Genomic DNA, 15,038 nt, shown 5'->3' with positions numbered 1-15,038 from the left:
ACACACTTATTGTCTGACAGGCCTATGTGCAACAGCTCTGTTTGACTTGTGGGCTTGGGTCATTGCTACTCTCAAGCCCAGTGGCTGGAATTATTTCAGGAATTGACTATACATGGACTTTAATTTTAACACTCAGTTTTTATAGAGGTCACGATATAGCTAATTATACTGCTAACAGCAAAATGTGTTTCAAATGCAAAAACAAAGATACCACTTAACAGAGGTTGCATTAAGTCAAGACACTGCATTGCACAAAGTTTATACATCAAAGTTATGCGAAATAGGTTTACTTTGTTGAAAGTTTCTGCAGAGAGTGTGCTGCTGATGTACTGCCTTTTCAACTGAGAACTTCAAAGGTACTGTCCAGAGATATAATAAAGTTGAGCAGCCACTGAAGTAAAACTCCTGCTTAAAAATGCACTGCAGGACGGGCAAATGTAGAGAACAGTTCATTTATTCTATTTGATGGTCTTTTGTGAGTTTATGATTGCCTATGTGTATGACGGGGGCTGGTGGAGGAGTCTTTCAATAATGCTGTCATAACACAACAGGAGAAAGAGATAGGAAGAGGAGAGTGACTCAAGGAGACACAAAAGCGGAGAGGGTGTTGGCGAGGAGAAAGACAAAAGGAATCACAGTAAGGAGTGAGGGAAGACAGAAGAACTCCGTGAGGACATAAAAGAAAACAAAGAAAGCTTTAATTACCGGACATAATCAAAGTGTGGTTAATTAAGAACTCTGGGTTTGCTGTTTAATCATCTCTACAGGGGCTGACCCAGGCTTTGAAGAAGGTCATCAGTTCTGCAGAAAGACCATTTCTTTATGTAAAGAAGATACTAGAAGCTCAGCGAGAACAAGCACATCTGGTTTCCAGAACAAACCTGCTCCCCCTTCTTGCCCCTAACCTGACTTCACGATCCGAGATTCACACAGAGACACAACTCGGGAACTGTAGATTTCCCAGCATGCCCAGCTCACATTCCTGACCTCCTTCTGTCACTCTACCATTGGACTCCACCTTGTTGCCTTTATCTACATCACCCCCATTCCTTTTGCAATTCCCTGTCTTTGACTACAAACCAATCCGTCTGCAGTGATTTATGACTGACTGACAGGGAACGTTACAGCAGCTCAAAGAAAAGTCAGTCAAGCTCTCAACAAGAGCATCATAGATGTAAAGCATTCTGATAAATCTTCAGTTGCATACAGTCTTGCCCAAGTTTCACTTGAAAGTGTTAAAAGGTTGAGTCCTAGCAGGACATGAAAACAGGTGTCATGCAGAGTTGGGAATGTTGAGGAGAACCAAAGGGGAGAGAAATAAGCACTAGTGGACACCAACACAGCAGGACAGTGACCTCATATATGTCAACACAACCACAACACTCTTGAGTGTGGAAGTTAAAATGGGATATTTTAATGTACTTAAAGCAGAGAAGCTGTAAGGACATATTTTAAAAGGAGGTATGTCAGCTGTTTATTCAGGCAAATACAACAGATAGAGTTCGCTAGATGCTCTAGCATACATTTCTCTACTATACCATTTTGCAATTTTGCCGATTTGATCATTTGCACCTGAAAGGTTCCTAAAATTGGTGATGGGGCTCTACTGAAGGTTGCAAGGGTACAAGCTTTTATCATTGTTGGCAGCATAGTCTTGGGGTGTGGGTAGATCATCCAATTCCTTCTCATGGTATCTCACTTCAGTCAAGATGATATTTTAGTTGGTTTAGCAGAATAAATAAAAACAACCCCTCAAACAAAAATGAACCCCAGACTATGTACATTTGCGTCAATTTATATATTATTAATAAAGTTAACAGCAGAAATAATAATAAAAAAAACACAGCAAGTACAGCATACTAATAAACCACAAGACCAATAACAAACTATCTATTTTAGAATAATGCATATTTATTACTTACTTTGCACTGAGCCCTGCTGCTGACTTGAAACTTTGGGTGGGCTGATCCTGCTCTTGGAAGATACCATCTCCACATTCTGGTCCTTTTCAAATGGACTCTGGCTAGTATCCCGAATCTCAGTCTGGGTCTCACTTTGGGGTTTGTCCTGTGCCACAGCTCCAGTTAAGGGCTTCTGTCTGTTCAGGGCACCATCGTTACCTGCCCTCATTAGCTTCTCCCCCACACTTAGTACCCGGGCACGGCCAGTCAAGCCAGCGGTGCTGGGGCATTCCTTCCTCGGGGAAGGAAGCTTGGATCCTGCTCCCGCCGATGGGGGGCGAGCAAGCCGGGAGGCTTTAGACATCCTGTAGGTTAGTCAACAAGTGAAAGCTACTTAGTTTTCCTCAGCCGGGGTGACTGCAGCTGTATCCTGAGGGCATTCTGGAAGAATTCTTGTCTTTTTGTTACTCTGGAGCTGCAGCGTGTTGAAGCTGGTGCAGGTAAGTCAGATGGGCCAAGAAAAGGAGTGAGAAGAGAGAAGGAGGGTACTATTGGGAAGCAGGGTGGGAGGAAACTTAGCTCCTTGGAAGGTGTTCACCTCTCCTGGCATGGCCTCCTGGGATCATCCTCCAAAGCAAACAGTGAGCATGTAAGTAAGTGTGTGTGTTGGTAAATAACTGAACGTGTGGACAAACCTGTGGAGTGACAGGATGTGCTGTGCCAAATGCAAACAAAAACTCAGGTCTCCAATGTCAGCACATTCCAGCTTCTTAATCCCCCCTATGCCTCCTCCTCCATCCCTTTCTTTTTCCTCTCCTGCCCCCACTTCTCTGCACCTACACTCATAACACAAACATGAACTTTTCTTTCCTACCTCATACTTAATAGTTCCTTCCCGTGTTAATGTCCGCCTTTCTCTTGTCTCCCCTCTTCTCTTTGTCTTTAATTTACATGCTCTTCTTGTCTGATGCACAGCAGGAAACCATCCCAGCACTAAGGCAGGCAGAAACCAGAGACCGAAAGAATTACAGAGCACCAGAAAAAAAAACTGGAGAAAAAAGAGCAGAAGGAGGAAGGAGAAACTGCCGGCAGAGGCTGCGCGGAGGAGCTTTTCTCTTCAGGTGCAGCTGCACAAGCTGTTCCAGATGTGAACACAGCGTTTCACGTCATCGGCGGACTCCTTGGAGCAACACTCTTCGCAAACCACTACTTCGCCTCGTCCTATTTTTGCCTGCTCTTCTCTTCTTCAACTCCTTCTCTGTCAGCTTCGAGTTATTTAAATCCAGTCAGCCTGCGCTCCTCACATGTGATGAAATGTTCAGAGCCAGGAATCACACATGCGCAACACAACACACTCATGTGTGGATTTTTACACAGAATTACAAAGTCCAGAGGAGGGAATCCTCAGAGCGTTAGTAAATGTGCATGAGTCTGCAAGATACACACAGTAAAGCTGATTTGGGTTGTTGCATGTACATGTTTGACAGAGACAAAATAAAAAATAAAAAAAAACGCAAAATACGATCAAACTCTGTTTTCTGATCAATAGAAATATCTCATTATGCATGTAGCAAGTTAGGAATACTAGCAGTTGAATTTTAAATGTTTTAAATATGAGAATGATTTTAAGAATGCACCCCTGAAGATGAGCTAGTGATCAAAACTGGCCGATTTTCAGTGTGATAGTCCCTCACCAGTGACATACTGGTCAGAATCTCAAAAATCCAAACTTTTCTAGTCAGTTAATGCACCATGCTAATCTTTACCATGTCACACTGACCTCAACATCCCAGTTGTTAGTGAGGGAAAAACTTTAGATATCATGTATTGAATGATGATGGGGCTCCTCACCCTATCTCTAAGGCTGAGTCCAGCCTCCCTCCAGAGGAAGCTCATTTCAGCCACTTGTATCTGGGATCTCGTTCTTTTAGTATTAGCAAATTGCTTAAAATTAATTTGGGTATTAACTGCTCAGTAAGAAAGGTAGCTGTTAACTGTCTAAAAGTTGCTAAATAGCATCAAAACTTAATTTGCATAATTAGCAATGCAACAAGAATACTCCCAGAATTCTGGCTGGGAAAGTTGGAGGTGACTAAGCAGCCCCAAGTTCAGCATCATTAAAGCTGTTGGCATTCACTATCTATTATCACTTCTGACAAGTATCTCATTAAATCACTGGCATATATAGTGTTGCAAAAAAATAATAAATTGTGAACATTTTCATCTTTAGTGCTTCAGCTTTTCACAGACAGTTCCGATCACAACCAAAGTGTGTCCTGTGTATCAACTTTAAGTACAGATTAAAATGTCAAGTCTGTGATCATTTTGTCAACACAGTGTTACAGATGGTCTCCTCTCATAGCAACATCACATCAAATGACCACTAATAGCAGGAACGTGTGAAGAACATTTTCCACACTGTTCAACAGGTCAAACCTTTACATAAAGCCCATAAAATTCAGAGTAATGCATCTCTAAAATACATTCTGACACTTGTAAAAACAATTTTGACCTATAATATTTGACATTTAGCAGAGATAGTTATTTAACACCTTATGCAACATTTTATTTTATTGTTGACATAAGATATACAGTACCAAATGCACATTTGTGCATTTCTAAATCAGTTTATTTTCAGTTGTTAAAATAATTATTGCTAATCTAAAAAAATTTAGATGTGCCAAACTCTGCAAAGAGGTCACCGTATCCACATGCCACATGAGTCTGTGACACTTTCAAAATATGCCACAGCATCTAAGCAGACATGTGAAATGACACACACGGATGTGAATGTTTGCTCGCTGAGTAAACACCAGAAAATGGATTACAGCAAAGGATCAGCTGTGATCAGGCAACACTCATAAATAAAAAAGCAGCAATCTGCATAGACTGTGGCACAGGACTTACACACAAGCTCCAATGCATGAAAAGTCAAATGTGCTGCCACAAAATGATAAAACACAGAGATTTTCTATAGAAGATTTTAGTTTCCCATCCCCCTTACGGACTGCCTGTAACACTTCTAAACCCGCTCTGAACATGACAGCAGCCATCGCTGATCATATAGATATTAAATATTAATCACATTGCCACTTATCTCTGTGGCTTTAGACAAAGACCAAAGCAGATTGACCTACATACTTTCCCAACGAATAGTTTGCTGACAAAAATCTGAGGGATAAGAACCTTGTGAGAACTGCTGCATGTCTGGTGGATTTTAAAGAAAAGGGCGGAGACAAGATGAAATATTAGAATTGTGTCAGATTATATTTGTGTGTCACTACTGTAGCTGTTATGTTTACAAAATTATAGTAATCAGGATTACATCAAGCCTAAGAAACAGGGACAGTGGTAAAGCAGGCCAAAAAACGTCAACTCTTTTATGATTTGATTGTGGCTTTGGGTAAATCAACATATATGGTTGGAGTAAATGAAAGCCTTCTTCAGCGACTGAAAGCCTCCAACACTTAAAGCCATAATCCAAATATATAGTAGGAACTCACCTCAAAGGGTTTTTAAATATTATATTTAGGAATGGATATAATTCAGTTTCCCAATTAAGTCTGTAATTTAGCATAATTTGGCTGATCACAGGGCAGATAAATGCAGAGGGGAAATTAATCAGGTATAAAAAATTTTTTAAAAAGTCAAAGCAGAAAACAATCTACTACTCGCGCTTCAAATTTGCAACTAAGCAACTTGGAAAAGATGGTTGTTTGATGAGTTAAAATCAGCACCAGCAATTAAAGCAAAATTAGCAAACCTGCAGCCTGTTGTTGTGCAAGTCCAGGCCTAAGAGCCAGCTACAGTTTGAACATTGGCAGGTAAGAGACTGACACATCAGAGTAACAAAACAGCAGGTTTTGTAGGAATATGGAGATAATTCCACAGACTTTGATCTTAGACAATAAATGTGCAGAGGAGTGGTTGTTAATTCAGACATGCCTGTAAAAGTGACAAGCAAGTAATGAATGTGCAACATTTGACAATAAATCAAGAAAGGCTGAAGACATTTTTAGAGCATGTGCAATGGTTTTTCAGGTTTATTCTAATATACCAAACTGGTAGTTATGTAAGTCGTTAGCTGATGGAACATTAAAAGTTCATGTCTAAATTCAGAAGCAACTTAGCAAGTTATACTGCAATCATTTGGCTTAAAGATAACTTGTAGTAAATTTATCATCTTAAAATGGCAGTATGTAACTTTCATAAAATATATATTTTTACATGTTTGTTGAAACTGTCATTATGTTGTGACAGTATGTTATGCGACAGATAATCTGTGAACAAATTCAGCTGCTCTGCTTTCTCCCAGTGGTGACTAGAAACAACCAATCAGAGCCTGGAAGAGGGTCTTAGTGCTTGTGAGTCTCAATCTTGTGGGGCTATTCATTCTCCTCGAACTACCTCCTTGCTCTCTACTACCATTACAGCTTTTCTCTGTCAACAGAGCCTGTTGTGAATGCTAAAGGCTAGTTAGCATAGTCACCGATGACAGAAGATTAATGGTTTTTCTGCAACAGTAAAGTTGTTTATTTACCATTAGCACATTTAGCAATGAGTACCGGTATATGAAATTGAGTGACAGAGTCAAGACCCTCCTCCTGGCTCTGATTGGTTGTTTTTAGTCAGGAGCGGTGCATTTCTTCAGATGTTATTAGTAGCTCAGGGAGAAGGTGGAGGAGCTTGATCTTATCCAAGATTATCTCTCTCATAACATGCTGTCAGGACATTGTGATAGTTTTAGCAGATATGTAAAACCATATTCTTTATAAATGTCACATAATGCAGCTTTCATGGCAACTCAAAAATATAGTCTTGATGTATCAGTGGGGATTGTCTCTACTATAGTTTTCAGAGTAAATGCTTCACCTGTAGTTTTTGCTCAGGGCAAATGGTCATTGTGGATTTACCTTAGAGTCAGCATGAGCACTCAACTAATTTAAGAAAAGCTGTATTTCAGAATCTATAAACTTTCTATACTGAGTACAAATTCTTTATAAACCGCTCTTTTTTGATTGAAAAATCAAAATGAGTGTGTATTTTCCACAAGCTTGTCTAAAGGGCCTTTCAAAACAGAACTGATGATGACCACCAAGACTTTATGCAGATACAGCTTCCCATAACTGGAATGGTTTAATGAGGGGAAAAAGAAAATATTCTAAAAACAAGACAAACCAAGAAGGAGGTAAGCAGTATTATTTATTTAAAAACACAATCTGCCAGAGTTCTCAGAACAGCTCAGCAGAGAGGATATTTTAAAATTACTGCTGTGCAGGTCTGTCTATAAAACTGCGGAACTTTGAATCGTAGTTGACTTGAGTTCAAGTTTAGAGTTATTCAATGCATTTCCAAGCAACATTAGGGAGGTAGAGATTATATTCTTTATATAAAAGAACTCTAAAATGTGTTATCAAAAGTCTGATTCACTAAAGTTTTAAAGAACTCTGTTTGGTTTGCAACACTATGTTTCTACATTCTGGCCAGGTTTGATGTTTGTCTGATTAGAAGTATTAAAGGGGCAGTATTATATGTTTTCCAAGCACACAGTTCAATTTCATAGCACAATCAAGAAACTATGTTACCTTCAGTTGGTATAAAACGTCTGCATGTCGAATATGACAGAAGGAATTTGACTCTGTGATTTAATGCCTTGAAATTGGGCCTCTGTCTACTTAAGAAACAGATGTGCAGTTCTACTAGGTGTTTGGTAATTACTTATGGCTAGTCTGAAGGAGCTCAGTGGGAGAGTCGTGGAGATAGGCTGCTCTGTGAGGCAGAAGCTTGAAAGCCTGGAAACTGCAGCACCAAGAAGGAGCTTTCTCCTTGAAGGTGAAGCTCGGTCCCCCCAAAGAGTTTTGCATAGCTGAATGGTTGCCAAGAAAGATTAAAAGATTTCTCAAGCATGCATTAAAGAATCAAAGCAGCACCCCAGGGATGTTATAGATGAGGGAATAACATTATAACATGATGTAAAGCTCAAAAAAGTCAATTTTACAAACATAAATCCTAACTCAGAGGTTTCAGGTATTTAAACAGTACCACCTTGTACCATTTTTAACAAATACTTTTCTTTTATTTTTTTTCATACCTGGTGACTCTGTTTAGTTTCTGCATTCAAAAAGGACTGGCCTAAGCACCACTATGGCTAGAAAAAAAAAAAAATTGAAGCATTTGTCTGTCTGATTTGTGGTGATGAACAGGAAGCCTGCAGGGCCCTTATCAGATTGGACTTTAAGGAAGCAACAGTGTCTGAACACATTGTTGATTAAAGAGCAAAGCTGTGGATCACTGATAATTATCAGTAAAGTTAATTTATCTGCAGTTTAACTAAACACAAAGGATAGGTCGGCCTGCGGTGGGAGCAGGACTTGGGAGGCCGATGCAGGGGGGAAGGGTGTGCTTTGTATTTCTTTGGAGAGGATTAACAATGAGTATATTTTCCAACCCTTAAGGGGTGGTTGTTTCTTTTCCTTCATTTCGTCTCAGAGCTTCCTCTCAACCATATCATGAGTCATTAATGACTGTAGCATTTGGTTGACATCAACAGTTCAATCTGTAAATGAGGGCAACAGAAAAGCTCCGCACTGACAAAACTTAAGGAATCTTTTTCTTTTGTGCAAACAGAGAGGTAGCATTACCAATCCTTCCCACAGGAAAGGACACTAAATAATCATTTAGTCTGTAGCTTGTTGGAAAAATGTGTCAAGGTCTGTCAAACTTTCAGTTATACTGCAGTTGACCTAAAATGATCTCCATCACAATTTCCTACTTGAGCAAGCCATCAATGTTTGATTAGAGACTTTTTAGTAACTCTCAGGCTCATGAATTTAAAATGTGCTTCCAATCTCTCGCTGAAACACACCATCCTACACAAGAACAAAGTGAGCTTTTCATTTTCAATAAGAAATCCTTTACTCCCTTGTGTATTTTCAGCTGTTGATTGTCCCTAAATCCCTTTTGAAGAAAAGTGACTCAAGGGCAGAAATGAGACGACTAGATTCGCTGCGACAGTTGGAACCAATTAGCTTTAAGTTGCAGCAGTTCCCCAGAGAGAACCACCAAGCATGTCTCACAGTATTTGCCGCATCAAGTCAAGATAATGCTATCCCAATCATTGGAGAAAGGGGCCATCACTCAGTTAACAAGTCTGAGATGCTTTTGTAGTCAAGAGAAGTGTTTATCATCTGTTGCTTAAACCAGATTCATGGTACATGAGACTCTTCTGGAGGATAATTGACCAGAATGAGGTGTAAAGATGCTAATCATTCTTTGGTGACCTGTACAAAAACTTGGTCAGCACAAAGAATTGCATAGAAAACTTTCCAACTGAAAAAATGTGTGACAGACAGAAGCTAACACTGACTGTTGAGTGTGAAAAATGCTGCAGTAGCAGCAAGAAAGTGACTTTTTTGCCTTACAGAAAACTAAACCTACTTGATTCTAAAAATGAAGGATGGACAACATACAGCTTCTTTCGCTAGAAAACTTAAATTCAACAATTATTTGAAAGTCTCTGGATGGATGGACGGATAGATAGATGCCAACAAATGACTGATCCCCAATGCTTAATTGTAACGTTCAAGGGGGATAAAACCCATAAGGTGATTCTGTAATCATTCTCATTTAATTCCAAACTAGTTTTATATGTGTATTAAATTTTTATTCCGTGATCCAGTTTGTTTTTGGGTTCAAAATGACATGTAAGTTTGCATACAAAGTGCTATTATAACTACCATTTAATGCATAAACCCCTTTAGTTTGGGTTTGCTTGAAAAACTCAAATGTTGTTTTGAATAGCAAAATTCTTTCCCCCTCGCTGTTGTAACAGATGAATAATAAAAGCAGATATGAGAGTGGCTTTGTCTCTTTTTTTAAGCTGCTGTGAAGGTACAAAATATTCCTACAACCCTGGTAACAAGCCAGGATCCAGATGGTTTATTATCCCAGAGACAAGAATATAAACATTTTAGCTCAACTGTTGAATAAATCAAATATTGAGAGACTGTGAGGTTGAAAAAATCAATAATGCAGGTTTCAGTGAGAATGCAGTACTGTCATCAAGGCTTTATATCCTGTCTCTGGGGCCCCCCTGTGGCCTTGTGAGACAGTTCCGGTCCCTGGTCATCTGGGTATGAAGCATGTGAGCACCAACTCACCATTTGAAAACATCTAAACTTCATATTTCCGCCTCTTTTCCCCACAGGCAGCAACTACACATCAACATTTCAAAAGAATTCAGCTTCTTATTTTGACAGCATGTCAAGTGTGAGATTGGAGAAAAGCTAAATGCTTCTGTCTGAAGTGGATAAAAGGGATATGAGGGAAGACAAACTACCTCTCCATCCAGACTGATGTAAATAAATGGTTTCTCCATTCTCTTTATGGCATATTGATTTTTTGTTCAGCGGCCGACTGCAGAGCGAAGACGGGAGATAAACTGTACAGCAGAGAGGAGTCCCAGGCTCCTTTCTGTGCACATTAAAGGCGTTCCGCTAGGAAAAGGAAAACAAGTGTATGCCTAACTAATGAAAGATAGAAACAGGTAATCACACTGCTGTAGGGAAATTATGGTAATTTATGTGTTTATTTTATTACATCATATACTCTTGTCTGTAACTACAACAACAGGTATAAATATAAACCTCTTGCATTTCCTTGTGAGATTCTCATCTTATGATAGTAACATTCTCATGACAAATTAAGGTTCCAGATTCTTCCTTAAAGAATCTGGAACATTTCAATTTCTAAAATGAAAATGTTTTAGAAATTATGCAAACCTAAACTGTCAAAATACTTACAATGGTTTTCTAAATGTTACTGTTTGCACTCAAAGAAAAAGGAAATAAATATTTGTACAAGAATTTCTTACTTAATATCTTCCTCCCTCATTTTTGGTAAAACTAAATGCCCAAAATGAGGGCATACAGTCATGAAGACACTTCAGCAGGTCAGCACCTGTGTGAGCTTGTACTTATTATTATGCAAAAAGCTTGAGGAAGAAAGAAGCAACTTATTGAATCATCTGTTCGGCATGAGGAACAGTATGGTTTCTATCTTACTACGTCAGTTTCACTCTTTCAGAACAGTTTAAACACTTGAGTCAAAACACTGAAAACACTATAAACCAGAAACCTGGGAAACACATGGAAGGCCAAGGAGGTTAGTCTGCAATCTTTCTTGAAAAAGGCAATTCAAAGGGAAAGAGACATGCTTTAAAAACTACAAATACATTAAGGAAATACCAGTAAACATTACTGAGCTGATAAAAAAGAATTAAACTTTAAACAGTTCATTTAAAACAAGTAGCTACACAAAAGTAAAATCAGATAATAAAAAAAATAAATAAATATATATGTCACCTCTATGGTTAAAATGTATTAAACAGTAATATTTTCTGTATTCAGCAAGCAGTTTCTACACCTCTTATTTATTGAGGGAGTATGTTCCAGAGAAGCATAGAAACGAAATGTTGCTCAACAGGTCTATAAAGCCTTTGGTTATACCTAGGAGGTCTAAACAGTTCCTGATTGAGAAGCAACAAGAGTTTCTGAAAGGCACTGAATAGCCTAGGACTATTCAGTGCCTTTAAGACCAATAACAAAATGTAATTTTTTTTTTTACAAACAAGAAACCACTGCACTGATTTCAGAACTTTTAAATGATCCTGTTTCCTGATTTTCCTGGGCAGGACCTTGTTTTAGAATTTTATTTGTTTATTGACATAACCTATAAAGTAAATTGAATCAAATATTTACAAACCCAGAAGCACCTCTACTTTCCCTTTAGATGCATCATGAATCATATTATAAGAAATGCTGTCATCTGATGTCCTTCCCCTTACATCAAAACCAGGCTAAAGGTTTCAAACTGAAAAAAAAAATAAATAAAACTTGAAGGAATATAAAATGAAACTAAACAAAACTTTTTGTCAAAAATGTATTTAATGTGTAACATCTATATATGAAAAAAATATATATAAAAGTAAAATGCTGACACAAAATTATTTAATCTACACTAAAACAGAAAGAGACTTACATACAAGTACAGCTATTTAAAGCATTCTAAAAGGTCTGTTTAAATGTCACAATGGCATAAAGGTGTATGTTTTCAGAAGGATATTATACTGAAATCTTTTCACACCCACCATTGCTTAATAGTTACACTAATACACTTTTTTTCTTTCATTTAAATGTGATCTGGGCTAATTATTCTACAGTGCATGCACAGAAGATAATTTTTCCACCATTAAATCAACATTCAGTCTTATCCGAATGGGACAGAATGGTTATAAAATTCCATGAATCCTCCACCCAGAGTGAAATATGTTGCTAAGAGCGTGCTCACTGAATTATATAGGCCTTCATAAGGCCAAGCTTGAATTCCTCACCAATTATTCAGCAAGTTTTTCAACCTGAAATAAGTAACATTTTACAGTGACGACTCCCTCTGGACCATCACAGCCATGTGGTTGTAATTTACGCTAACAGTTATTTCATTTGTGATCTTTCACATGTGAAAATGCCACTTGTCTGAGCACTCTCTGGGGGGATTATAAATAATCTGTGTGTCTCTGAGTCTATATTTACGTATGTTATGCTTGCCCAGAGATTTCCATTGGAGGATTTTTTGTGCTTCGCTCTCTAAATCAAGCCAATCAGTTTCAATGACTGAATATCAGCACAATAATTTAGCGTACCATATATAGCATGTATCATTTTATTTTCCATCTCAAGTCTATAAGATATTTAAATGATATGATTAGTTGTAAATCAGTGGAGCAGCGTGAATACAGAAATCATGTGCTGGAATTATATACCTTTAAAAAAAAACTAACCAATGTTTACATTTCTGCAACAAATTAACTGGGTTAGGATTAAATAGTTAATTAATTTCAAAACTTCAGGTAATCACTGAATCTTTGGCGTGTCTATCGACACTTGAGAGAAAGCTTAGGCTAGCCATGCATGTAAATATTATAAGTCCCAAATGGCATTTCTTCCACACTTCATCTAATCCTTCCCTCACCGCAAAAATATGGCAGATCTGGGCAGGAGATTGGATAAGACCTAACATATACACCTCTCTATGATGTCATTTAAACTGATAAAAATCCATTTTACCTCCTAATACCTGCAAACAGACATTCTTTCACTGGCAAAATTTGAATGTATGGTACCTCAAATATTCTACATAGCTAACCAAACACAAAGAAACTCATGACTGGGATTCAATATCCCAGTCATGCTCTTATTTTACTACTTTTTCATTTTTAAAATACAGACCGAAAAGAAAATCATACTTCCCTGTGCTTGTGACCCTTTCTTTAATACTTAGTTGAGAATAGAGCAAAGCATTTGAACTGCAGCAGCAGCAAACGCCAGCATCTATGTCACTATACAACAGGATGTCTCCCATCAGTGCACATAAATGCAAGTGGACAGACATGCGTGCACATATGTATGGCCACACAAACACACAGGGCTTCAGTCAGCAGTAGAGATCTGCTGAGCAAACAAGAAACGTTTGGCCCGGGCTGACACCGGACAGAGATAAGAATCTAAGTCAAAAGAGACACACAAAAAAAGAGACAGACACATATAGGAGACTGAACAAAGTTTGAAAAGGCTGGATGGTGTTGAAAGAAATCATGGCATAAAAAGGACTGGAAAGAGGTATGAAGGACAATGGGGGAAGGAACAGCTTTGTGGGATATCTGCTTGTAGTAATGGGTTCCTGGCTTGGAATTAGAAGGGCAATTCTTTGGCTCTTCTTCTCTTCATTATATAGTACAGTGGAATCCCACAGGAATAATGGTCCCTCAATTTATATGTTCCTTCTATGGTCATAATTCAAATTTATAGTCAATTCTCTGAACTACAACTATCACTAACTTGAAGCTAGTTGCAATAAATTGTATCACAATTTGCTCCAGCCAATTTTTGGAAGTGGATACTTAAGACAAGGATTGTGGTGTAAATATTCATTTGAAGAATGTGATTTAACATATTTTGCCCACTTTAGGACAAAAAGGTAAAGTGGTTTACTGGTACATGGTTCTGCAAGAACTTCCTTTGCCTTACTTGATCTCCACTTCTCTCCAAAGGTTAAGGAAACAACAGTGGGTCTTTGTTTTCCTGAGCAAATGTGACGCTCCAGCCAGAATGAAAATACAACCACAGCACACATGTTTCTGATTGGCTTTTATTTTCAGAGCTAAGGTCAGAGGTCAGCCAGGGACGCCCACTTTGTCTGGTACCTAACCTAACCCTTTTGGCTGCTTGTTGGTTTGTCTGTACACATGTTTTAGTGTCTATGCCCAGCCGAGACTGAGTCAGAGCCCCTTGGGTATGTTTCCTATCCCGAGTCTTTGGAAACCTCTAATGCATCCCCAGTGTGCTCCTTTGGGGAAGGAATTCATCTGAGGCAAGCTCCCCTCAATGAAATGATAACATAAGTCACTCCTGGGGCTAAGAAACTGGACTAAAAAAATACATGAAGTGAGAGGACAGTACAGGAAAGGAAACTATACTCCAGGAGAAAGAGAAGGAAGAAAATCCCTCTCTTTTGATGAGACTGGTTCTTCATTCTGTTACCTCATTGCTCCAAGTAAAAGAGGGAGGGCGGTAAGAGAGTTCTGTGGCTTTGGCCAGAAAACCCAAGAGTCTGATGCTCATTAAAGAGTCCAAAGAACATCAAAGACTAACCCAAAACCTTTATCAGTGAAGACCAGCCACAATCCCCATGATATTAAAAACTGGGCGCCGCTCAGTGTTCTGATACATGAAGAGGAACTTGCTTGACTCTGGGGCTGGGGGACTTAAAGGTCCTCGAGGTCAGAAGAAAGTTAACTTTTGCCCACCTCAGTGTTTCCCTGCGGTTAACAATCTTTCTGTGGGCAGAAAAAATAGGAGATAATGATAGCCAGCAGCTATGGGATGATAATGGGGGAATAAGAACTGTGAGTATGATCTAAAACACTTTACAATGAAAGACACAAGTCTCTCAGATGCTTTTAATTAGTAGAACATAGTTCATTTAGAGTTTATTTATTAGCTCTAATGCATACTTGATCTCAAAACTCAATGATGCATTTTTTTTTTACATTCAATTACTTTTTTGTGAAGGATGTTTTTC

At 38.5% G+C, this 15,038-nt stretch overlaps 1 protein-coding gene across 18 annotated transcripts in view; it reads right to left on the bottom strand.

Moving 5' to 3' along the window:
• kiaa1217 (KIAA1217 ortholog) overlaps positions 1–15,038 on the bottom strand; it is a 119,211-nt gene that overhangs the window by 94,144 nt on the left and 10,029 nt on the right. For 3 of the 18 annotated variants that reach the window (XM_028005646.1, XM_028005644.1, XM_028005653.1), the window contains exon 1: positions 1,923–3,164. The exons of 1 other annotated variant lie outside the window; for it this stretch is intronic. In XM_028005646.1, coding sequence (XP_027861447.1) covers positions 1,923–2,265 — 343 coding nt within the window. In that variant the 5' untranslated portion in view covers positions 2,266–3,164. Of the gene's footprint in view, positions 1–1,922; positions 3,171–15,038 lie in introns of those variants that run through there. 14 more of the 18 variants (XM_028005645.1, XM_028005652.1, XM_028005643.1 and 11 more) reach the window with 11 other exon arrangements.

Source organism: Xiphophorus couchianus, chromosome 21 (genome assembly GCF_001444195.1).
Source record: "Xiphophorus couchianus chromosome 21, X_couchianus-1.0, whole genome shotgun sequence".
Classification (NCBI taxonomy): domain Eukaryota; kingdom Metazoa; phylum Chordata; class Actinopteri; order Cyprinodontiformes; family Poeciliidae; genus Xiphophorus; species Xiphophorus couchianus.
Note: the sequence above shows the minus strand (reverse complement) of the source record. Positions and strands in the feature narration are given on the sequence as shown.